General features: G+C 38.5%; 1 protein-coding gene across 9 annotated transcripts in view; it reads left to right on the top strand.

Annotated features, from left to right (window-relative positions):
• The window catches only part of epb41a (erythrocyte membrane protein band 4.1a), a 157,201-nt gene that overhangs the window by 101,319 nt on the left and 31,808 nt on the right, over positions 1–24,074 (top strand). For all 9 annotated transcript variants that reach the window (XM_052036179.1, XM_052036180.1, XM_052036177.1 and 6 more), the window contains 10 exons: positions 1,651–1,869; positions 5,073–5,160; positions 10,953–11,105; positions 15,743–15,837; positions 16,246–16,418; positions 20,550–20,639; positions 22,006–22,220; positions 23,482–23,541; positions 23,679–23,717; positions 24,008–24,070. In XM_052036179.1, the coding sequence (XP_051892139.1) occupies positions 1,651–1,869; positions 5,073–5,160; positions 10,953–11,105; positions 15,743–15,837; positions 16,246–16,418; positions 20,550–20,639; positions 22,006–22,220; positions 23,482–23,541; positions 23,679–23,717; positions 24,008–24,070 (1,195 nt within the window). The remainder of the gene's footprint in view (positions 1–1,650; positions 1,870–5,072; positions 5,161–10,952; positions 11,106–15,742; positions 15,838–16,245; positions 16,419–20,549; positions 20,640–22,005; positions 22,221–23,481; positions 23,542–23,678; positions 23,718–24,007; positions 24,071–24,074) is intronic.

Below are 24,074 nucleotides of genomic sequence, written 5' to 3'. Positions count from 1 at the left end.
TCTCACCACAGTATTTGATCATACTCGTTTGCCACCCTCCATGGTTTTTATATAATCTACAGAACACTTTTTGTTTTTATCATGTTTATGATCATTTGGCATCTTTGGTTCTTAAAGTGAGCCTTTCTTTTGGTTTTGAGGATTTACTTTGCTTTTTTTGTGTGTTTAAATTCATGATCATGTTATTCAAGTTAACCCTTTTAATATCCTGAATTAGTTGTATGTTTCCAGAATCTTTATTTTGATCAGTTCCTGTCTCCTCCGGTGCTTTGCCTGAGATATGCAATAGCAGATTTGGGCACTGCTATAAACAGAAACTGAATGACTGGTCACTCATTTTTTTTTCTTTCAGGCACTGTGCCATCAACTAAATCTAAAAATTGGTGGGTGGAAATATCCCTTGTTGAATAAAGACAAATAAGGGGAGCCCTTTATCCATGCCTGAGGCAGGTGTTTAGATCCTGTAAAAATATTAGCCCAACTTAAGTTCCTTTTCCAATTTCTCTGCATCTGGGCAAAGCAACCCACAAAGGATATGGAGTCCTTTATCCATGCCTGAGGCAGGTGTTTAGATCCTGTAAAAATATTAGCCCAACTTAAGTTCCTTTTCCAATTTCTCTGCATCTGAGCAAAGCAACCCACAAAGGATATAACTAAATTATTAAAGCTGAAAGGACCTGAGAGATCTGCTGCCAAGGTCACGTTAAAGGATCCAATTATTCTTGCCCGATGTCACCCATAGAGGAATTTTCCCAAGTATCTAAGTTTCAATTTGGTTGGCCCCTGGCTTTCTCTTTAACATTTCAAGTTAGAGTACTTTTAAATCTATTTCTAGCTTTTTAATACATGGTTAAGAATTCTTCCAGGGACACAGATGTAAAGTTATTATAATTTACAATATTTTGTCAAACATCTTTCTACATTTGTTTATTGATGGTTCTGGAGTATGTTTTGCATTTAGATGTCATTTTCTTTTGTTTTCCTTACAATTATCACAAACATTATTTTGCCCTCATTGGAGATCTGCTTTTTCTTTATATGCTACCGGTTACCCTGTGCATGTACTGTACTGGCAACATGCTTGTAAACCTCTTTTGATAGAGTGTCACTAGTTTGTAGTTTTCCTTAAACATTCCACTACCAAGCTCTGCATCTTAATTATCCATTTCCAAACACGAATTACTTTTCCTATTTTTTTCATTGTTCTTTCTCATTCATTTGAGATGTAGAGAAGGCCAACACTTATTTTCAATGAGAAAATAGTGGTGAGCTACTCGACCTGCTGCTGTACTTCTGGTCATCGTGCTCCCACATTGTTGAGTAGAGAGCTTCAGTATTTGGACCCGGTGATGATGGGGTGGTGATATTTCTAAATTAGGATATTGTGTGCCTTAGAGTGGAACCTGCAAATAGTGGTGGTCCAATATGCTTTATTGTATTAATAATGCAACAGTATTAAACCATTGCCAATTGTACTGTTTACATGGTTACACTGCACCATAAGTCACTATCTAAGTTACCTATTATGAAAATTTATTAAACCTGTAGTCAACGCTATTAAGGATTGGCTCTACAGAACGTATTTGTGCTTTAAATTTACTCTTTCCAATAGATTATTGAAATACAATGTTTTACAATGTGTTCTTTCAGATATTACTTGTGCCTTCAGCTGCGTCAGGACATAATTACTGGATGTTTGCCTTGTTCATTTGTTACTCTTGCCCTTTTGGGATCATACACAGTTCAGTCAGAGCTGGGTGAATATGATCCAGAGATACACGGAACAGATTATCTGAGTGAGTTCAGGTTGGCTCCCAATCAAACAAAAGAACTGGAAGAGAAAATTATGGAGCTTCATAAGACCCACAGGTATTCATTCTTAATTAGAAACCTGTTAACTTTGTAGTTAAACTGCTTGCATCACAATTTTAGTTTTCTGGAAAAATATATCTTCTGGTTCCATCTTGGAAATTGGTTAATCATTTTTGAAATGTGTGGTTATACCTATTCATGTTGCACTTTAGTGATTAGTAATATCTGTACTAATGGTTAATAGGAAGCTTTTCAAAGTGGTTATCGGGAAGAAAAAAAACAGGCACCTGGAAAAGCTTGAGTTGATAAAAGGGTGAATACAGATTTTTAAAACTTGTTTTTAAACGTAAATTGTATTTGATTAAACTGATCTGAACATTTTTGCTGAAATAATAGACAAGGTTGATGTAATGAGTGTATCCATGTGGATTTTCAGAAGGCATTTGATAAAGACTGACACCAAATGTTGGTTTCCCACAATTAGCACCCATGGAGTTAGAGGATCACTAGTTGCATTAGATAGCACTACTTTCTGCTGTTAAGTCTCTAAGTATTTCTTTTTCAGACTCAAGGCTGAAAGGGAGTAGTTTTCTGTATGGGGCTTTGCTAGGACAACTGCTCTTTTAAATCTGTATTGAATAACAGATTAAATAATCTAATGCTAGAAGAGGTAGGGATTAATCAAAGATTGTTAGTATGGATTTGTTAGGGGGAGATACCATCTGACCAATTTAGAACACTACAGCACAGTACAGGCCCTTCGGCCCACAATGTCGAGCCAATATTTTATCCTGCTCTAAGATCTATCTAACCCTTCCCTCCCACATAGCCCCCTATTTTTCTATCATTCATGTGCCTTTCTAATGGTCTCTTAAATGTCCCTAATGTATCTGCCCCCACAACCTCTGCAGGCAGTGTGTTCCATGCACCCACCACTCTGTTTATGAAAAAAAAAACTTGCACCTGACATCCCGCTTGTACCTTCCTCCAATCACCACCTTAAAATTATGTCCCCTTGTGTTAGCTATTGTCGCACTGGGGAAAAAGTCTCTGACTGTCCACTCGATCTATGCTTCTTATCTTGTACACCTCTATCAAGTCACCTCTCATCCTCCTCCTCTCCAAAGAGAAAAGCCCTAGCTCACTCAACCTATCCTCATAAGACATGCTTTCCAATCCTGGTAAATCTCCTCTGCACCCTCTCTAAAGCTTCCACATCCCTTCTATAATGAGGTGACCAGAACAGAACACAATACTCCAAGAGTGGTCTGACCAGAGTTCTGTAGAGCTGCAACATCACCTCGTGGCTCTTGAACTCAGTACCCCGACTAAGGAAGGCCAACACTCCATACGCCTTCTTAACAACCCTATCGACCTGCGTGGCAACTTTGAGGGATCTATGGGCGTGGACCCCAAGATCCCTCTGTTCCTCCACATTGCTAAGAGTCCTGCCATTAACCTTGTATTCTGCTTTCAAGTTTGATCTCCTGAAGTGTATCACTTCACACTTATCCGGGTTGAACTCCATCTGCCACTTCTCAGCCCAGCTCTGCATTCTGTCAATGTCCTGTTGTGATCTACAGCAACCTTCTACACTATCCACACCACCACCAACCTTTGTATCATCCACGAGCTTACTAAGCCACCCTTCCACATCCTCATCCAAGTCATTTATAAAAATTACAAAGAGCAAGGGTCCCAGAACAGATCCCTGTGGAATACCACTGGTCACTGACCTCCAGGCAGAATACGTTCCATCATCATCTGTCACCGAGGGTAGTTGGAATCTGGAAAGAACTGCCTGAGAAGGGCAGTGGAAGCGAGTATTTTACTTCAGTTAAATATCCAGTCAAGCACTTTAATTGCCAAGGCACAGAAGACTACTGATCAAGTGCTGGTAAATGGGATTAGTGTTGATGGGTAATTGGTAGTCAACATGGTCAAGATAAACTGTAAGGCCTATTTCTGTGCTGTATGACTCCAAGACACTAAGGTGCCATTGACAGCTGTAGTTGATTTTCAATCTGTTAAAGGATTAAAAGTCCTCTTGGGTTCTGGAGGAGGACCTTGCTTTTTCTGAGGACATTATAATAGATGTTGACTATATGCCTGTATAGGTATAGAAGACAGTTTAATGTCTGAACTGAAAAACAAATTTCCAGCTTTTGTACTACACTGCAGTCTCTGTCTATATTACGGGTTCAAGTATCTAGAGTTGGAACTTGAATCCACTGGTCAACTGACCCCACATTTGTGGAGAGAGAAACTGTTAACATTTCAGGTCAATCATCCTTCAACAGAATTGGAAAAGTGAGCTCACTTTTCCAGTTTTGATGAAGGTTCATTGACCTGAAACATTAACTCCGTTCTACTCTGGGACAGATGGTTTCTGCCCGGCTTCTGTATGTTCATTTAGTTGGCCTAGCTCAAGGGGATGTACCTTCAGTTTAAAGGGGTGATTATTTAAGAGGGAGCCAAGAATAAATATCTCTGCTCAGAGCACTGGAAGTCTTTACCCTGAAAGCTGCAGAGGCCCAATACTTGTGTATAAAAGAGATTTGACAGATTTTGAATACTTAATGGTGTTGGGGAATAAAAAGGTCAGGAAGGAAGGTGACTTTGGATTGTAGGATCACCTATGATCTTATTGAATGGTAGAAAAGGTTGAGGGCTATGTAGTGCTGTATTGCTATTGAAAAGTGAAACCGCTTAAATGGCAATATTATGCAGCTACTTTTCCTTCAATTTCCAGAAGTATTCTCACTTATCCTCAGTCATTCCCACTGTTGCTGGATAGGTTCTGCAGATGTTTAACATCTGTGGTTGTTTTTGATGTGCATCTGGGCAGATGGCATTAATTTGTATCCAGAGTTGCAGGACATTGAAAACTGTGATTAGGTTGCTCACATCTAATCCAAGCATCAGCTGAAGCATCTGAAATGAGCTAATTTGACTTGGGCCATAGATGGAATCATATCTTCCTTGTCAGGGAAACTGATCATAGGGTTAAGATACCATTATGATAGCTACTGGATATCTTTTGGTGGTTATTCTTATGGACTGTCTGCCATTACACCGGTTTGGGTTACTCATCACATTGTTTAATTTTAAGATAGCAGAACATTGATTTTTCCCTTTGCCTTTAAATGACAATCTCTGTTAATGGTGTGATATATTTCAGACACAAGTGCATCTTTTTTAGATAATGAGAAATTTGATTATTAAAGTGCTTATGTATTGGCTTTAATATTTCTTCCTAGGGCTATGACCCCTGCACAAGCAGATCTGCAATTCTTGGAGAATGCTAAGAAGCTTTCAATGTATGGTGTAGATTTTCATCCTGCAAAGGTACGCTGTCTGTTCCTTGATTCTTCCACAAAACACTAAATAGTCACTTTTTTTAAAATCGGAAACATTTGCCAGTCAGATTGAGAACATATGCTTAACTCCATCTGTATGAACTGGTGCATGAACTAGTGTAGAATGGCTAATTTGATAATGTTTATCTGTGCCTTTATGGCTGCTAAACATAAACATTTGGAGCTAGCAGTATAATTTAGTCTTGAGGATTGCAATTTGAATGTTCCAGTTTTTAAATCATAGATAGCAAAGCAGAAGGTTAGCTGATAACGTGAATGCACAATTAAACATCAGTGGATTTCACTAGTCTGTAAGCGTACTGAGATCCAGAAACCAGTATTGCAATGTTCTAAGGCTGCAAATGATGGTCCATTCATTGAAATGTAATTTTTATATGCAGATTATGACACTTCCTTGTGTTTGAACTTATGTGGAATGCATATTCAAATAGGATTGTAAATCTTAGGCACCTTTTGAATTGTTTGATGTCCAACATGCATGAATGTGTCATTTGGATTTTCAATTAGAACTGGTAGGTGTATGCAATTAGTTTAAACATGCAAGTCTTTTAACCATTTTGTTAAAGGAAAACATTTGCAAATTGCAGTAATATAGAATCTCAATTTCAAAATTGGTGTAGTTGAATGAATACTTAGTAGTTTAACAGCTTTAGAGCAGATCTAATAATTTGGTAAATTAACTTCCCAATCCAACAAGTTGAATTCCAAAGATAAGATTTAATGCTATAATTGTGACAATTACTATAACATTACCTTTTTTATTTTTGTCACTTTGCCACAGTTTAATTCTTATTTAGCAAGGAATCAGTCATACAGTTCTGGTAATTCCAGTACTTTTTACATTGTTTCTGTAGTTTCAGATATTACCAAAATTAATAAAAACACAATTTTTACCTGCATTGCAGCATGCTATTTCAAGTGACTTACTAATCCTTTTTACACATGGAAAGCTTTTATCCATTAACCCCTATGGCATTAAAATATAAATGTGCTGAGAATAGTAACGTATAATTTTATTTATTGGATAGTATCATTAATAGAACATGAAACCACTTAAATTAATTGGAACAAGATAAACACAGTGAAGGTCAGGTGGAGAATCATTAATAACGTGAAAGAAATTTGTTCATTGTTCATCTAATGGACCAGATATTAATTTTACAATTGAAATTCCTACATAATTCCTAGTTGTTTGGAATCCTTTGTAACTACCCCTCTCTCTTGTATCCCAGCCATTCAAATTGGTTCATTTTAACTCATTGAAATCTGCTCCTGTTCCATTCCCTGTTGAAGATTGAGCAATCTGATTTCAATGAATCAGTTCCTATTGATTACTGCTTGTGATTGCAGTGGGAATTGTCTCTATTTGGCTGTATAAAGGCAGTAAATCTGGGGGTTGCACACATGCTGTTAATCACAGAAGTTTCAGACCTGTTGACAGATTGGGAATGCTAGGATAGAAGAATATTCAAATATTCAAGACACCATAATTACAATGTGGAATGGCAATGTAGGCCTGCATATTCTGAGACTGAAAGTTCCTTTTTATAAATTCGTTCAGTTTACTTTTTTTTGTTATTTGTGTTATTAATTAAGCACAGGGACAGGTCCTTCAGCCCACCATGTCTGTGCTGACCAAGATGCCAATCTAACTAATCCCATCTACCCACATGTGGTCCATATCCCTGTAAATCATAAAAATTCATTGCAGTCTTTTCTTATCTATGTTTATATTTATAAAACACAGGATATGCTTTTCTTAAAAAAAACCTGCTTTCTCAACCTGCTTCAACTTCAAGCATGATATACAAGCTTTCTTTTCCTTGCATCCTTTAGAAATGTGCCCTCAATTTTTATTTGGCTCTCCTACTTCTTCCAAAAATATAACTTTTTTTACTAAATTAAACTCCCACATCTGCACATTTCACCTGCCCATCTTAATCTTCTTTTAAATCAATTGTCATCCTCACTATTTACTGCACGTTAAGTTTTGTGTTGCCTGCACATTTGGAAATTGTGCCCTACATACCCAAGTCTTACCCCTGGGGAACACCACAGTACACATCTGTCCAATCCAAAAAGCAATAGTTCATGAGTACTAATTGATATTAGGTGCCCCCTGTCCCTCAGGTCATCAGGCAGCATCTATGGAAAGTGAAATACTGTTAATACTGTCAAAGACACTTCATGGTTTGTACCAGGTTTGCTGTAGGGTTATCCATTTGTATTATTAACTTGATCTTTAACTCATGAAAAGTGTCTGCTCTGCTGGGCCTTTCCAGCATGCTCCATTTGGTTTTTGGTGTTAGCAACAGCTCTGACCTGAATTTTAGAGGTTAATGTCTTTTTCTTTCCCCTGTGCCTTCCTCCCGCAACCCCCTTCTATCTCCTTATTAAAGTATCAGCCAGATACATCTATAAATGGCAGCATCACTTCAACAGCCCTGGTCTCACCCTCTTAAAAATAAGATGGGGAGAATTCAGGGCTAATATGTTCTTGCTAGAATGCAGGGCAGTGCTGGCAGGATTAGAGAACCCTTGCTGATGAGGGATATTGAGGCTCTGATCAGGAAAAAGGAGGCATACATTGAGTATGGGCAGCTGCAATCAAGCAAGTCTCTTGAGAAGTATGAGGGATGTAGTAGAACACTTAAGGAAGCTAGAAGGGCAAAAAGAGGACAGGTGGTATCCCTAGCAGATAAAATAAAAGAGAACCCTAAAAGGTATATCAAGAGCAAAAAGGTAACTAGAGAGAGAGAGTAGGCCCTATTAAGGATCAGTTGTTCATCTGTCTGGAGCCATGGGAGATGGGCGAGGTCTTAAATGAATAGTATTTTTCCTTCTCTATGGTAATGTTGACATGGAAGCCAGTGAGTTCAGGGAAGAGAACAGTGTTATCCTGAAACATATTGACATTACACAAGAGTAAGTATTGGCAGTCTTAAACTGCATAAAGGTGGATGAGTCCATTGGACCTGACCAGGTGTATCGTAGGATATTGTTGAAACAAGGGAAGAAATTGCTGGGGCTGCAAGGATGAGCCAGGGAACTACAGGCCAATAAGCCTTGCCTCAGTGGTGGGAAAGTTGCTGGAAGGGATTCTGAGGGACAGGATTTATTTGCATTTGGAAAGGCAAGGACTACTTAGGGATAGTCAGCATGTCTTTGAGTGGGAAATTATGTTTTACAATTTGAGGTTTTTTTTGAAGAGGTGACCAAAAAATTGAGGCCAGAGCAGTAGACATTGTCTACATCGATGTTAGTAGGGCCTTTGACAAGGTCCTGCGTGGTAGGCTGGTTCAGAAGATTAGAACGCATGGGATCCAAGGTGAGCTAGCCAATTGGATACAAAGGTTCTTGGTGGTCGGAGGCAGAGGATGATAGTGGAGGCTTTTTTTGGATTGGAGGCCTGTGATCAGTGGTGTACCGCAAAGATCAGTGCTCTGTCCCTTGTTGTTTCTCCTTGTATATTCATGATTTGGATAAGAATGTAGGTGGTGTGATTAATAAGTTTGCAGATGCCACCAAAACTGATGGACAGTGAAGAAGGTTGTCTAAGGTTATCATGGGATATCAATCAGCTGGGAAAATGGGTGGAGGAATGGCAGATGGAATTTAACTCTCTCACATGCAAAGTGATGCATTTTGGGAAGTTAAACCAGCACAGGACATAGACAGTGAATGGAAGGACCTTAATGAGTGCTTTTGAACAGAGACTTGGGGGTAAAAGTACACAGTTCCCTGAATGTGGTGACCCAGGTAGACAGGGTGGAGAAGCAGGCATATGCCATGCTTGCCATCTTACTCTGTGGCATTGAGTACAAGAGTTGGGCCATCATGTTACAGTTGTACAAAATGTTGTTTTGGTCATACTTGGCGTATTGGGTACAGTTCTGGTTGCCATGCTATAGGAAGATGTGATTAAGCCAGAGAGGGTGCAGAAAAGATTCACAGGGATGTTGCCTGGACTGGAGGGCTTGAGTTATAAGGAGAAATTAGATAAGCTGGCACTCTTTTCTCTGGAGCGAAGGAGGCTGAGGGGTGACCTTATTAGAAGTTTATAAGGTCAAAAGGGGCATAGATAGGGTAGACAGTTGGTCTTTTTCCCAGGGTAGGAGAGTCAAACTGGAGGGCATAGGTTTAAGGTGAGAAAGGTTTACAGGGCTACTGAGGGTGATGGGTATATGGAACGAGGTGCCAGAGGAAGTGGTAAAAGTGGGTACAATTACAACTGTTAAGGTGAATAGATGAGAAAGGCTTAGAGGGATCTGGACCAAATGCAGGCAAATGGGATTGGCCTAGATGAGCAAATGGGACTAGCATGGACTAGTTGGGCTGAAGAGCCTATTTCCATGCTGTATAGCTCTGATTCTGTGACTGCGTTGGAGGTATTTCCTTTGACAGAAGCATCCCTCCCTATCCATGGCCCCCAGAACACTCTACACAAAAGATGCACTTCACTGTGTTTCAATGTACATGTGACTAATAAAGATATCTTATCCTCTTTGCAACTTAAAGCTAACTTGTTTTCTCACCTTTACCAGTTATAATGAAAGGTCTTTGACCCAAAATGTTATCTTTCTGTAATCACAAGTGTTGCTTGACCTGTTGAGTGTTTTCAGCATTTTGTTTTTTTTTCCTCACATTATTATTTGAAATCCATAAACTAATTAAACTTTAAACTAAAATTGTGTTCTTGAAAACTGATTAAAGACTTACTTTATTTAGTATGGTGTGATCCCAAAGCATCATTCACTATAATTATCACCACTCTTATTTCCTAATTAAAAATGGCTCCAAATACTGGAGAGTGAACTTGTGACTGGGTTAGGAATGCATTTGTGGCAGGGATAGAACAAGATGATTTTGACTTTGCCTGGGACAGTAATGAAGTATAATTAATGTGAATTTTGTTTTCCTCCATAGCACGTTGCTACCATTATACTAATTTGTCTATTTCAATAGTGGGATAATCTACGGTCCTGAAATAGAAACTTGTTTGAATCGTTCCATTGCCCACTTTTTTTTTGGTGATCTGAGCAATAACCAGCTTTACCACCCCATACTGAAGGAATCAGTCTTTTAAATCTCTACTTCCATAATTAAAGTTTTGGGACTTAAAAGTTGCAGTGAAATCTTTTCAGTTAGCTGGACAGTTCAATGGTGAGTACTGTTCTTAAATGGGGGGGGGTGTATAATTTTAAAGGCATATTTTAGATATTAGATTTAGATATTTATTAGTCACATGTACATTGAAACACAGTGAAATGCATCTTTTTGCACTACTGAGAATATGTTGGGGGGGCAGCCTGCAAGTGTCACCACTCTTCCGGCACCAACATAGCATGCCCTCAGCTCCTAACCAGTATGTCTTTGGAATGTGGGAGGAAACCAGAGCACCTGGAGGAAACCCACGCAGACACTGGGAGAACGTACAACCTCCTTACAGATGGCAGCGGAATTGAACCCAGGTCGCTGGCGCTGTAATAGTGTTATGCTAACCGCTGCACTACCGTGCAAAGTTTTGAATGAAGAAATAAATTTCATTCTTGCAGTTATTGAGCAGACTTTACCAACCATTTTAGTTAAGTGCATGATGGGGTGAGAAGTTTCTAAGATGTAAAACTGTTTTTTGTGCCTTTTGGGCATCAGGGATATATAAGCTTTTGGTTTAACAGGATTAACAAATTAGGTATTTCCCTTTTGGTTCAAACATGCCAGCTCTTAATATTCAATAATTTTAATTGCTTTGACTTTTAGGACTTGGAAGGAGTGGACATCATGCTTGGGGTATCTTCAGGTGGCCTCCTTGTGTACAAAGACAGGCTCCGAATAAACCGCTTTGCCTGGCCTAAAGTTCTGAAGATTTCGTACAAACGCAGCAGCTTCTTCATCAAAATTCGTCCAGGAGAGGTATTTCTCCAGTTTCATGCAAGTTTGGAAAGTGAAGTTACTCATTATATAAAAATATATAAAGCTCATTCACATATATACTTTGAATTAAGCAAGTCTTTCTGGCATGATGTTCTGAACTGGCAGGAGTATTGTTATTTTTCACCCAGTGACCAAGTCTCCACAACCCTCTTGCTTAAAGATTGCTAAATTCTGAAACCTTCCAGTTCCTCTGGCTTACCACTTTTTTGGCAACATTATAAGCCTTTTCTTTTGATCTAATGTTGCCTTTAACCACTTTTCCCATTGGATGTTTGTGTCTTTTAAAGGGCTATATAAGTTGCAAGCTGTGTACCTTTTTTAAATGTTAGTAATGCTTGCTTACTGTAGTATCTTTTAACATTGGCTTCCCAATTTACCATGTGCAGAGGAGATTCACCAGGGTGTGACCTGGAATGGAGTGTTTCAGTTATGAGGAGGGACTGGAGAGGCTAAGTCTGTTTTCCCTGGAGTGGAGGAGTTTAAGAGGGGACATGACTGAGGTAAATAAAATTGAAGGTTGTAGATAGGTTAAAACCGTAGGAAGCTTGACCCTATCGGAGATGAAGGAAACTAGAGGGCATAGATTTAATGTAAGGGGTAAGAAGTTTGGAGGGAATGTGAAGGAACTTTTTCATCCAGTGTGTGGTGAGTACCTAGAATGCACTGCTGGAGCGAGTGATAGAAGCAGAATTGCTGACAGCACTTAGGAAGTGTCTAGCTCTTAAACTGCCTAGGCATAGAAGGGTTTAGGCCAAATGCTGGAAGATGGGATTAATATGGATGGGGTCCCACTGGTTGGCATGGATGTGACGGGCCAGTTTCCATGCTGTATGACCGAGACTGTGACACAGAAAAATAACATACCCATGAAGGTACTGGATGCAAATCTATGCACAGGATAACTTTTTTTTAATGGGAGGAGATTGAAACGCACAGTGAAGTGGGAAAACAAATTTCTGGGAAAAGTCAAAACTGTTACTCTCTATTGTTGAGGTCCTTATCCAAGCAAGCTAATTGTATTTAACACAACATTTGAAATAAAGAAATTTGGATTCGTGTCTGGCTTTTCATGACATCTGGGTTTCCTAATGTTGCTTACAACCAATTGAGTGTTTTTGAAACATCGTTGTTTTGATGCAAAGAAACTCAACAGGAAATCTTCATGTAGTAAGGTGGCATGAATAATTGTGATAAACAACCAAAAAGATGTTTTATCACATTGCCTTCATGTTCAACGTTGTATTTGGTGGCCATTGTGTTTCTTGTTTGTCTCTCTCCAATTCCTCTGCACGGTGGATGGTGTTTGGAATTATTGTTGTGTTGGTAGAATCCATATATGTGCTCAGCATTGTGTTTTGTGAAACTAAGTGGGTAATCCCATCTGTCAGTAAAACATGAACCAGAATACAAGCTTTTGAGTTTTTAGAAAATAGATGTGGCGCCATCTGTGGGCAGAATAAATTGTTAGGTCTCATTAAGATTCTGTTTTTTTTATCATTATTCCTTTCTGATCCACCCCATTACTATGCCCTCAGGAAAGCAGTAATATCTTCTGGTATTTAGTACAACTGGTGCTGACTACTTTTGTTCTTAAACCTTCCTTGGGAGATCATTATTAGGTGAAATAAAACTAGAAAATGCTGGAGGCACTAAGCAGCTCGAACAGCATCGGTGGAAGGTTAACTTTTCATATTGAAGATGCTTCAGAAATGGGAAAAGTAAGAAAACAAGTTAGTTTTAACTTTGAAGGTTGGGAGAAAGATTGATACAATAGAATATCATGGATAGGGTGAAGCCAAGGCTGAAGTATGGCTTTTAAGAGGAAGGAAGTAAGCAAGCTTTTTATTGCAGCACCAAATACAGAAAAGAATGAAGCAGAACTATGAACCATGGTAGCTTAAAGTGAATCAGTGTGGTCGCGGAGAGGCCAGGGGCATGCATGTGATGAGATGAAGTGAATTTGGTTGTGAACTATTTGACCACGATGGTGAGACATTATAGTCAAGTTTAGTATTTTGTTCAATGAAGCAGAAAATACTGGAAATAATCAGTAGATCTAATTACATCACTGGAGAAGGTAACAGAGTTGTTTAGGTTGATGAATTTCAACAAAATCTGCTTGCTTATTATAAGTCAAATCTGCAACCATATGGCTCAATACTACAATTAAAACTTTTAACTTGCACTTTTCTGTTAGATTTTATCTCAATCCTACTGTTCAAATAACTGCCTTGTTATTCCCAACCCTACACTTTCAGCCTTTTCTATGCAAGAGATTTGTGGCAAAATTGGAAGTCTGCACTTGTGGTTAACAGTTTAGAAGTTGCTAGTTTAAAAAGTAGAGATAATGCTTATGTGATCTAAATAGATGTTTGTGTTTTAGCATTTCCTAAGGATTCTGTACTGGGGTCCCAGTATAGGATAAAAGAAAGTTGATGAAGGCTGTTGTTTGATTAAGGTAGTGGGCAAAATGGTAGCAGATGGAATTCAGTGTGGAGGAGTCTGAGGCCATCCACTTTGGGATATAAGGAACAGATCAGAGTATTTTCTAAATGGAAACTTTTGGAGAAGTAGATTTCATCCATGAATGTTTATCAGAAATTTTTGAACATGTGTATTTTTTTAAAATCTCCATTACTACTAAACTGTTGGCCTCTATCTCCAGGGAACTTGAGTATAAAAGAGTGAAACTTATGCCATTGGTTGTATTGAGAAATATATTTAGTTCTGTCTTTGCACCTCTAGGAAAAACATTTGGCTGTTGACAGAATGCAACATCAGAAAGTTGTGGGTTAAGTTATGAGGGCTGATTTGGATGTATTCGGCTTGTATTCTCATGAAGATTAAAGGATGATCTAATTGAAGTGTTTAAGGTGATTAGAGGATTTGAGAGAGAGAAATTGTTGTCTTTTGTTAGAGCACCTGAGAATCAAGAGGCATAGCCTTGAACGACTTAGTTATACTTTCCTTTAAGAGTGCTGTCAGGAAGTACTTCACGTAGGATAGTGGAATTCTGCAATTCCTGACCCAAAAACAACTGTTAAACCCTGGACAATGGAAAATTTCAAAACTGATCTTAATAGAATATTTTTATTTTTCAGAATATGGGAACTGCTGGCAAGACCAGCATGTAATGCTAATTGCATTTGGGAATTTGGTGATAAACCACCTTCTTGACCAGCTTGTAGTGAAGGTATTCCCACAGTGCTACTGGGTAAGAAACTCTTGGATTTATGGTAATGTATTTGCAAGTCAGAATAGTGTATAGCTTAGATGGTAGCCTTCAGGTGGTTGTATCCCCATGTACCTAATGCTTTTCACTTAGTGTTGCAGGTCACAGGATTGGGGAGGCTGTCGGAGTAGCAGGGGTCCATTTTGTAGATTATGCACGCTGCAGCTACAGTGTTGCTGACTGTAAAGAAAGTGAAAGTTGAAGGTGGATGGGGTGCCAATCGTGCTGCTTTGGCTGGCTGGTGTTGAGTTGCTTCAGTTTTGTTGGAGTTGCACTGATCCAAACAAATATACAGCATTCCATCACACTTCTGGCTTGTACCATGTAAGAGGAGAGAACTTAGGGTGTCAAGAGTTGAGTCACTCACTGCAAGATGCCCTCACTCTGACCTGCTCTTGTAGCCACTGTATTTAATTTGTTGGTCCAATTAAGTTTCTGGTTAGAGTTGATTCCTAGAATGTTAATGGTAGGTTTGTAGTTATGGTAGTTTCATTGACCATCAAGAATAGGTTGTTGGACTCTTGCCTGGGGCTTCTGTGGCATGAGTGTAACTTGCCATCTATTAACCCATGTCCGAATGTTGTCTAGGTCTTGCAACCATGGAATGCTATTTTTTTGTTTGCTGAGAAGTTGTTTTTAATACCTTGCACAATTTTATGTTGTATCAAGATGAGTAACCAGAATTGAAATTCAATAGTGGAATAAGCTTGGGAAGTTAGGAGTTGGAGGTTGGGTGATGAGGGGAAGAGGGTCTGGTGCTGAATGCCCTATCCCTTTCCTTTCAGAACTATTTTGAATTAAGGGTCCTGGACCTGAAACATTTAACTCTCACTTTCCACAGATGCTGTCTGACTTGCTGAGTGTTTCCAGCATTTTCTGTTTTTATGAAACATTTTTTGTTTCGATCTTTAATAACATTTTGGGTTCTGTCGCAATTTTGCATGTGTGTTCCAGTTTTTGTGTTGTACAAAATGGTGGTTAAAAATGTTTTGTGTCCTGCCTTGTTGTCTGCGCTACTCATAGACAGCTTAGCCAGTTATTGGTCAGCAAAGGACTTCATGGCACCAGACAGAAGTAATGTGGAAAAAAGATTAAAAAAAATATTAAAGATCACTATCTTTGAAGTTATTGGCAAGCATTCTCACATTGACTAGAAAACGCTTGTCATCAAGTTTCTGCAGTATCAATTAAGCATCTGTTAACATGGCAAATATATCAATATACAAAAGTGTAGTTTTCCACAATACTTTTTAAAAAAAAAACTATAACTTTTTGGTTTGCAATATTTTCAAGCTATGGTGATCCTTGTAACATTTTTAAAGAATAGTTAACTTTCTGTACCAGCTGTTCATGGATTTGCCTGTGTTCTGCATTCATTTTTCAGGATCAGTGTGAAAGTACTATTGGGTTTAAGCTGTCCAATTACCGTGCTGCCAAAAAATTGTGGAAAGTATGTGTGGAAAATCATACCTTTTTCAGGTAATGTGCATAACACAAAGCCAGGAAAGGGAAGAATCCTGTGCAGAAAATTTAAATGTGTTTAATAGATTAACAAATTTGTCTAATATCAAGTCCTTCCCATTTGCAAATACCCTTGAGTAAATAGTTAGGGTTTTTTTTAAAAATACTGAAAACTATCCCATAAAGGATTTGTGTTGAGTAATTAATTTAATTCTTCAATTGTATATGTGATTTCTGTGTATTGCCAGGAAAATCCCAAAAAAGACTCTCTTGTCCCCAAAGTACCTATAAAGATTTTTGAAAAAGTTTCAATTTTTTTTTGCCCCAAAAGTGATGAATTTCAATCTTGTGTGTTCAAGAGAAGAATACAAGAATATTCTTGCACGCTTTGTCTATGCTCTTTAACTTGACATTTACTCCTAATAGGCTGACGACTCCAGAATCCTCAGCAAAAAGCAAGTTCCTGTCCCTAGGTTCCAAATTTCGTTACAGTGGTCGTACACAGGCTCAGACCAGGGAAGCAAGTGCCCTAATTGACAGACCAGCACCCCGCTTTGAGCGTACTGCAAGCAAACGGGCATCCAGAAGTCTTGATGGAGGTAACTTTATCTGGGATCACAAATCTAGCTCTATATCATTGACACCATGGGGATAATATAATCTATCAATGTAATGTTCAGTGTTTTGTGTACTGAATCTGCTGAGGGCAGCCAAAGCAAGCACATGGCCTTTTTTTTTAATATAGCAAATTATATTGCTTTCAATAGTGGTTGCATATTCAAATCATTTCTGCAGTTACTGGGTTTTTCAGAAGACTATATATTAGATAAGGGTGGCTAACTGACTTTTTCACATACAGTATGTAATAAGTAGTATATGTGTTTTTAAAACAAAAAATTACAGCTTGTTGAAACCTAGGGAGAAGTGGGTACCTAAAGCTGGTATCATTGGCAGGTTATTATTTTCTTTTGGTTTGGAAATTTCTGCTTATGATCTTCACCTTGCAACTTTGTGGAATATTTAAATGTTTACAGTCGAGTTGACAATTCCCCTCAGCATTAGAAAATTGCACGTGGTCCTTTTTCAACTGCTACTCATTATTAAAATTAGAGACCATTTGAACTGGTTGAAATAAAGCCCAGTCTTTTGGAGAGTGAACCTGAGGAAAGCATCGGGCCCAGATGGTGTCCCTGGCCGTGTGCTCAGATCTTGTGCTGATCAGCTGGCGGGGGTATTTGCACACACTTAACCTCTCCCTGCTTCAATCTGAGCTTCCCACCTGTTTTAAGAAGACCACTATCATCCCAGTAATGAAGAAAAACAAGGTAACATGCCTTAATGACTACCGACCAGTGGCTCTGACATCCACCATCATGAAGTGCTTCGAGAGGCTGGTCATGGCACGCATTAACTCCAGCCTCCCAGACAACCTCAACCCACTACAATTCACCTACTGCTAAAACAGGTCTACAGTGGACGCCATCTCCCTGGCCCTACAATCATCTCTGGAACATCTGGACAGTAAAGACACCTACGTTAGACTATCGTTTATTGACTACAGCTCCGCCTTCAATACTATAATTCCAAGCAAACTCATCACCAAACTCCGAGACCTGGGAGTCAACACCTCCGTCTGCAACTGGATCCTTGACTTTCTGACCAACAGACCGCAATCAGTGAGGATAGGCAGCAACACCTCCAAAAGGATTATTCTCAACACTGGTGCCCCACAAGGCATGGTCCTCAGCCCTCTACTCCCTATATACTCATGACTGCGTGGCCAGATTCTGTTCGAACTCCATCTACAAGTTTGCAGATGATACCACCGTAGTAGGCAGTATCTCAAACAACGATGAGTTGGAGTACAGGAAGGAGATAGAGAGCTTAGTAGCATGGTGTCATTTACAACCTTTCCCTTAATGTCAACAAAGCAAAAGAGCTCTTCATTGACTTCAGGAAAGGGGGTGGTGTACATGCACCTGTCTGCATCAATGGTGCTGAAGTTGAGGGTTGAGAGCTTCAAGTTCCTTGGAGTGAACATCTCCAATGGCCTGTCCTGGTCCAACCACAGAGATACCATGGCCAAGAAAGCTCACTAACACCTCTACTTCCTCAGGAGGCTAAGCAAATTTGGCATGTCCCCTTTGACACTCACCAACTTTTATCGATGCACCATAAAAAGCATCCTATCTGGATGCATCACGGGTTGGTACGGCAACTGCTCTGCCCAGGACCGCAAGAAACTGTAGAGTTGTGGACACAGCCCAGCGCATCACGGAAACCAGCTTCCTCTCCAAGGACTCTGTCTATACCTCTCGCGACCTTGGTGAAGCAGCCAGCATAATCAAAGACCCAACCACCCAGGTCATTCTCTCTTCTTTCCTCTCCCATCAGGCAGAAGATACAGGAGCCTGAAGGCACATACCACCAGGCTCAAGGACTACTTCTATCCCACTGTGATAAAACTATTGAATGGTTCCCTGATATGATGAGATGGACTCTTGACCTCGCAATCTACCTTGTTTGACCTTGCGCCTTATTGTCTACCTGCAATGCACTTCCCTGTAACTGTGACACTTAACTCTGTATTCTGTTATTGTTTTTACCCTCAATGCACTGTGTAATGAATTGATCTGTACGAATGGTATGCAAGACAAGGTTTTCACTGTACCTCAGTACAAGTGTCAATAACATACCAATACCAAATAAAGCACTTCAAAGACTATACTTGGAGAAATAGAGGACTGGCGAAATGTCTGAAGTTTACACACTAATCCTGAGAATTCTAGAGAAAGTTTAGTCTATGATGACTGCTTTCTTGAAAGGTTTTCAGTAAAAACAGGTCACTGACCATTTACTTCTGATGTTGTTATTGTATGCAGAGTATTGTTGATTATCCAGAGGATTTACTATCAAAGTAACTTTAAGTTTAAACACATGTAAGCAACTTGCACATCGAAAGTATTTTTCCTCATTTGTTTCTTTTAAAGTTATTTTCTATCTACTGTTTGCATTTTAAATTGTAATATCTACTGTGAGTACTTCAAGGACTTGTTGTATGCATAGCAACGAAGCAAAGGCTTGTTAATTATAGCTGATCTTTGTGGGGCAAGTGTAAACCAAGGGAGATGAATGAGGATGGGGGGGTGAACAGAAACAATATGAGAACTGTAAAATGCAGAACACCTCAGATAAAAGAAATCTGAAGTAAAAGATAAATGTTGAAGTAATCAGCAGGTCAGGTAGCATCTATGGAGGGAGAAAACCCAAGTTAACATTAGAAACTGATAATCTTGCAGTTCTGACCCAAACTGGAAAGGCTGGTTATCTGAAAATGAATTCAATATTGAGAATTGGTGACCAGCAGAAAGCAAAGAGTGGGAATAAATGGATCCTTTTTGGATTAATAGGCTGTGACTAGTGGAGTACCACAGAGATCAGATTCTGAGCACCAATGCTCAGAATCTATATCAACAATTTGGCTGAGGGTCAAAATATCATCGGCCAATATGGTAAAATTACATAGATGACACTAAGTGATTGTAAGGAAGCTTCAAGGGATAGGGATGAGCTGATCAATTGGGCAAGAACATGGTAAATGGAATATAATGTGGAAAGTTGTGAGGTCTCCTACTTTGCACACAACAGAAAAGCAAAGTGCTTATTAAATGGTGAGAGCTTGGATGGTGTTGATATTCAAAGGGACCTAGATGTGCTTGCATATCACTGAAAATCAACATGTAGGTACACCAAGCGACTAGGATGGCAAATGCTGCATTAGCCTCTACTATGAGAAGGTTTGAGTACAGAAGTAAGGAAGTTTTGTTGTATTTGTATTGGACCTTAGTGAAACCATTCCTGAAGTATTCCCCTGTTACCTGAGAAAGAATCTACTTGCCTTTGAGGGGGTACAGTGCAGATTTACTAATCTGGTTCCAGGATTGGCAAGTTTGTTGTACGAAGAGAGATCACGTGGACTGGGTCTATATTCTTTAGAGTTTAGAATAATGAGAGGAGATCTCATGGAAACTTTTTAAAAACACAATTAAAAGGGCTTCACAGCTTGATGCAGGAGAAATATTTCCCCTGATTTGAAGCGTCTAGGACCAGGGAGTACAGTCTCAGCATTAATAGGCAATTTAGGGCTGTGATGAGAAGAAATTTCTACACAGAGCGATCAATCTTTGGAGTTCTCTGCCCTGGACAGTGGTGAAAGCTCAATAATTATATTTGTTCAAAACTGAGATCAATAGATTAATGGGAATAAAGGGATATGGGGATAGTGCTGGAAAATAGTGCTGAGGTTGAATATCAGCCATGATTTCGATGAGTGACAGAGCAAGCTCAAAGCTGCAGGATAGCTTAGTCCTCCTGTTTGTTATATTTTTTGCATTAACCTGAAACGTTAAACATCTCTCTCCCACTGATCTGAGTATGACCAGCATTTTCTGTTTTTTATTTATTTTCTAGCGTTTGCATTATTTTGCTGTTTGATTGGACATTTGGACTTCTAATCCTGATGCAGCATTTGCCTTTACGGCAGCTAATGATTTTCCTTGGAATATTTCAATTCCTGGGATGTGCTAATTTAGTTTAAATATTTAAAAAAAAATTCCTTTCTCTTGATTTAAAACAAAAACATGATCTTCAAATGAAAGAAACTGCAAATTTTATATTTGTGCTAACCATGTGTGCATGTAAAATTTGTAAAATGTGCACATTCTCTCCAGCTAAGCGTAAACTTCCAAAAACTTCTATTGAATTACCAGTGGATGAGGATCCTGAGCTCAGACGTGTTGAAGCACTCAAAGAGCAGCCAGGTACCAGTTTGTTGGCTTAAAGCTCTGTGGTGCTCTTGTTTTTTTTCACCTTATCCTTTTCTGCAAGCAACCTGTTGCACTAACCATTTGAAATTCCTTTGTTGATCTAGTTAATTATTTTCTAAACACTATGATTTAAACTTAAACTGGAGATAAATTACACTTTTTGAACCAATCCTAGTCTTTATCTCTGTCTCTCTAGTATTGTGAAAGATTTTTTTGTCATCTAATACACTCAGTTTTGGCGAAACAGCCATCCGAATTAAAGGCTGTACTTCCAAGACTGATTCTTCAAAAGCAACTGTGTTCTTGAATCTAGGATAGCTGTTTTGAATGATTAACAAAGCCTTTGACGTCAAAATAAATATTCACGTCCAAGTTTTCAGTCAATTTGTATATGAGAGTCCATTTAGGTTTAAGTCACTAACATGTTCAGTGCAAACTGCCTGTCATGCATCAGTGCCTTCCTTTAAAATTGGGTTGCTTTCTTCCAGGAACATTTGGCTCCAGATCTCATTAGCCTTGGTCCAAAGACAGACAAATAGATGAATTCCAGAGGTGATGTGAGAATGACTGCCTTGACGACAGGACACCCGAGAGCCCTCATAAAATTAATGGGAATCAGGTTACATGGGGAGAAAAAATTGCCACTGGCTAATGATGATAACTCAGCTCCTGGACTTTGCCAGAATTGTTTTTTAAGGGCAGTTCCTAGATACCTCTGTCTTCACCCTCTTCATCAGTGACCTTTGTTCCATTGTAAGATTGGAACTACTTCCCTAGTGTCACTCTTGAAATATAATGTTTATTTGTCACCTGATTGTAGAGTGCAATTTTCAACCAAAATTTCTTAATTATACAAAATGAAAGCAGAAATGTGTTAGCACCCTTGGGTAACCCAGAGGTATGAAGAAGGACTGAAACAGGGCATAATAAGAGCTATCTTATTAACTTTATCCTTGTTTGTGCCTCATTCAGTTAGTTTAGTCACACAATGACAAGAGAAAGTGGGAGCTTACAATTTGATTTCTCTTGCTCCATTGTATTTTGAGTGAAGTGTAGAATATTTTGTATCCTGCTAAATGTTGAATTTTTAAGTGGGTTGGGAGATAAGGGCATTGAAGGGAAGAACCTCAGTCAAGCTAAATTTTAATCATTCTGTTATGAACAACAGATTAAGGTGTTTATGCTCACCTTGCATGTGGATTCTTTTTACGTTCACTTGCCTTGCTTACTCAATCTCTAAATTTTTTGATAATCATTTTTGCATTTTCCTGCATTTAGGGAATGAAAATAAGTACCAAATACTTCATAAAAATAATGTTTTCATATTACCAGTGAGTAACCTTGATAAATTTTATTACAGCTGCAGTAGTTGTGACCCCAGACAGAAGTCCAAGGCCAGTGACCACTTCTGTGCCAATAGCATCTCAAAGTCATTCAGTAGAAGTCAGTAGCCCACCCACAGTTGAGACGACAAGAGTGACTGAATCAAATGCGACTGGAAAGGAAGTGAGGGATGAAATAAAACATGAAGAGCGTCTGGTTGACCAAAGGGCGGAACCAGCCCAAGAAGTTAAGGTACACCTTGAGCTGAATTTATACTCGTCTTAACATTTTAAGTGAAATTTTCAAACTGGTGTTGATGTTTGTTATAAGTGCATAGATCTCTAGTTAAGAACTTTTTTGGTGTTCAAGCTCAAGTACTGGTCAGTGGGTGTAAAATTTTCAAAAGTAGCTTTTTAAGGTGACAATATAAGAAATTTATGTAAATTCTATCCCTTTTTGGGCTTGACAGTAGAGAAGTGCAATCATGGCAAAGTAGTCTCTCGAAGGTCAAGTGATGGGCTTTCTCTCTTGACATCAATTCAAATTGTCATTGCTGATTTTTAAAACCAAATCAGTTACAGATTGAAATTTAAAAGTAAACACTGGATGTAGGACTGAAGATGAGATAAATATTTTAAATGAGCTGCCTTTGAAATGGAACAGCCATTGATATACTGGAAGGGCTCCATTTGCTGTTTTTTTTTTGCCTTTTGATAAAATTAGAAACATCAGTCAGTACTGGTAGTTCTGCTATAATATGATGGTTATGTTTCTAAGAAACCTCACATTATGGAAAATCACATTATAAAAACAATTGTCATAAGCTCAAAAGTGGGTTAGGACTTGCAGTGTTTCAGACTTGCATTAACAAAGTTATTTTTACCATAGGTTTTTCAAAACTAAAGGTGGTTTTTCATCGCTATGTTTATTTTGTTACTGCAAGCTAAAAATACTAAAGGCTATATGTTACATTGTTTAATAAAGTATCATTGCATGAGTATCACTAGAAACGATTACTTGTCAATTTCCAATCACGTCCCAATTTCCAAAGTAACTCTTAAGTGGTTCTCTAGTTCCCATTCGAACTTGCATTGTAACCAATGTGGCCCAAATAGTGTTCACTAATTCATCCAATGCGTTATATCCAATTCACGTTATGGAAATGCACGTTATAGCAGAACTACTTTTTACTGCAGTGTATCTGCAGGAATACATAGAAAAAAGTGATTTTTTTTATCTGTTGATGCAGTAAATTATATCGAGATTTACAGATATTTACAAAGGATAAACTGCAGAAGTAAATCTTTTTCATTAAATTGAAATATGAAAATGTAACATGAACGTTATCAGAGAGACCAATTTGATAGCTTGAGAATAGAACACGTGTTAATCTGCTAATGAATGAAAGCTGTAATAAAAGTTTAGAAATGTAAAATATAAATTTCTCAATCTCAAAATCTCAAAAGTTGATTCCTATGATTAAAGCCTTTCCTTTTCATTTCTGAATGCACAGGCCCTTCAACAGCAAACTGAAATCACTCCAGTTGCTACCACAGCAAATGATAAATTACAGGTTTGTTTCTGAACTGGAATGAAAACCAGTTCAAATACTGAATCTTTTTTGAATCTTTTTTGAATCTTTTTTAAATCTTTAGAAGTCATGTGAACACGGCTCACTAAACTTCATCTCTTTCCATAACATTCATACAGCAAAAACCTGATGGAGAAGAAGTCGTCAAAATGCGTAAGGTTAGCATTTGTTGATGTTTTTATAGCTCCGTATTTGTCCTTGTATATCCAACGTTGTTTCCCTTGGTTAATCTCATTATGTTTCTTCATCAATAATGAATTGCCTCATTCTGCTTTTTCTTTTGGTGATCAAATCTGGGAGCGTTCTTGTGGTTCCATGATCATCCTGTATAGATTCTGCTGCGCTAATGGAACTTCTTTTGAACACTTTTTATTTGCTACTTTGCAATGCCACAAGAACAACATTTTAATTTTTGTGCTTTTCTTTTTTCCCTTCTTTCATTTCACAGAAGAGATCAAAGAAAATTGAGGGTGAAAACATTTATGTCAGGCATAGCAATTTAATGTTGGAGGTTT

Source organism: Pristis pectinata, chromosome 22 (assembly GCF_009764475.1).
Source record: "Pristis pectinata isolate sPriPec2 chromosome 22, sPriPec2.1.pri, whole genome shotgun sequence".
Taxonomy (NCBI): domain Eukaryota; kingdom Metazoa; phylum Chordata; class Chondrichthyes; order Rhinopristiformes; family Pristidae; genus Pristis; species Pristis pectinata.
This window is presented reverse-complemented; position numbering and strand designations above follow the sequence as displayed.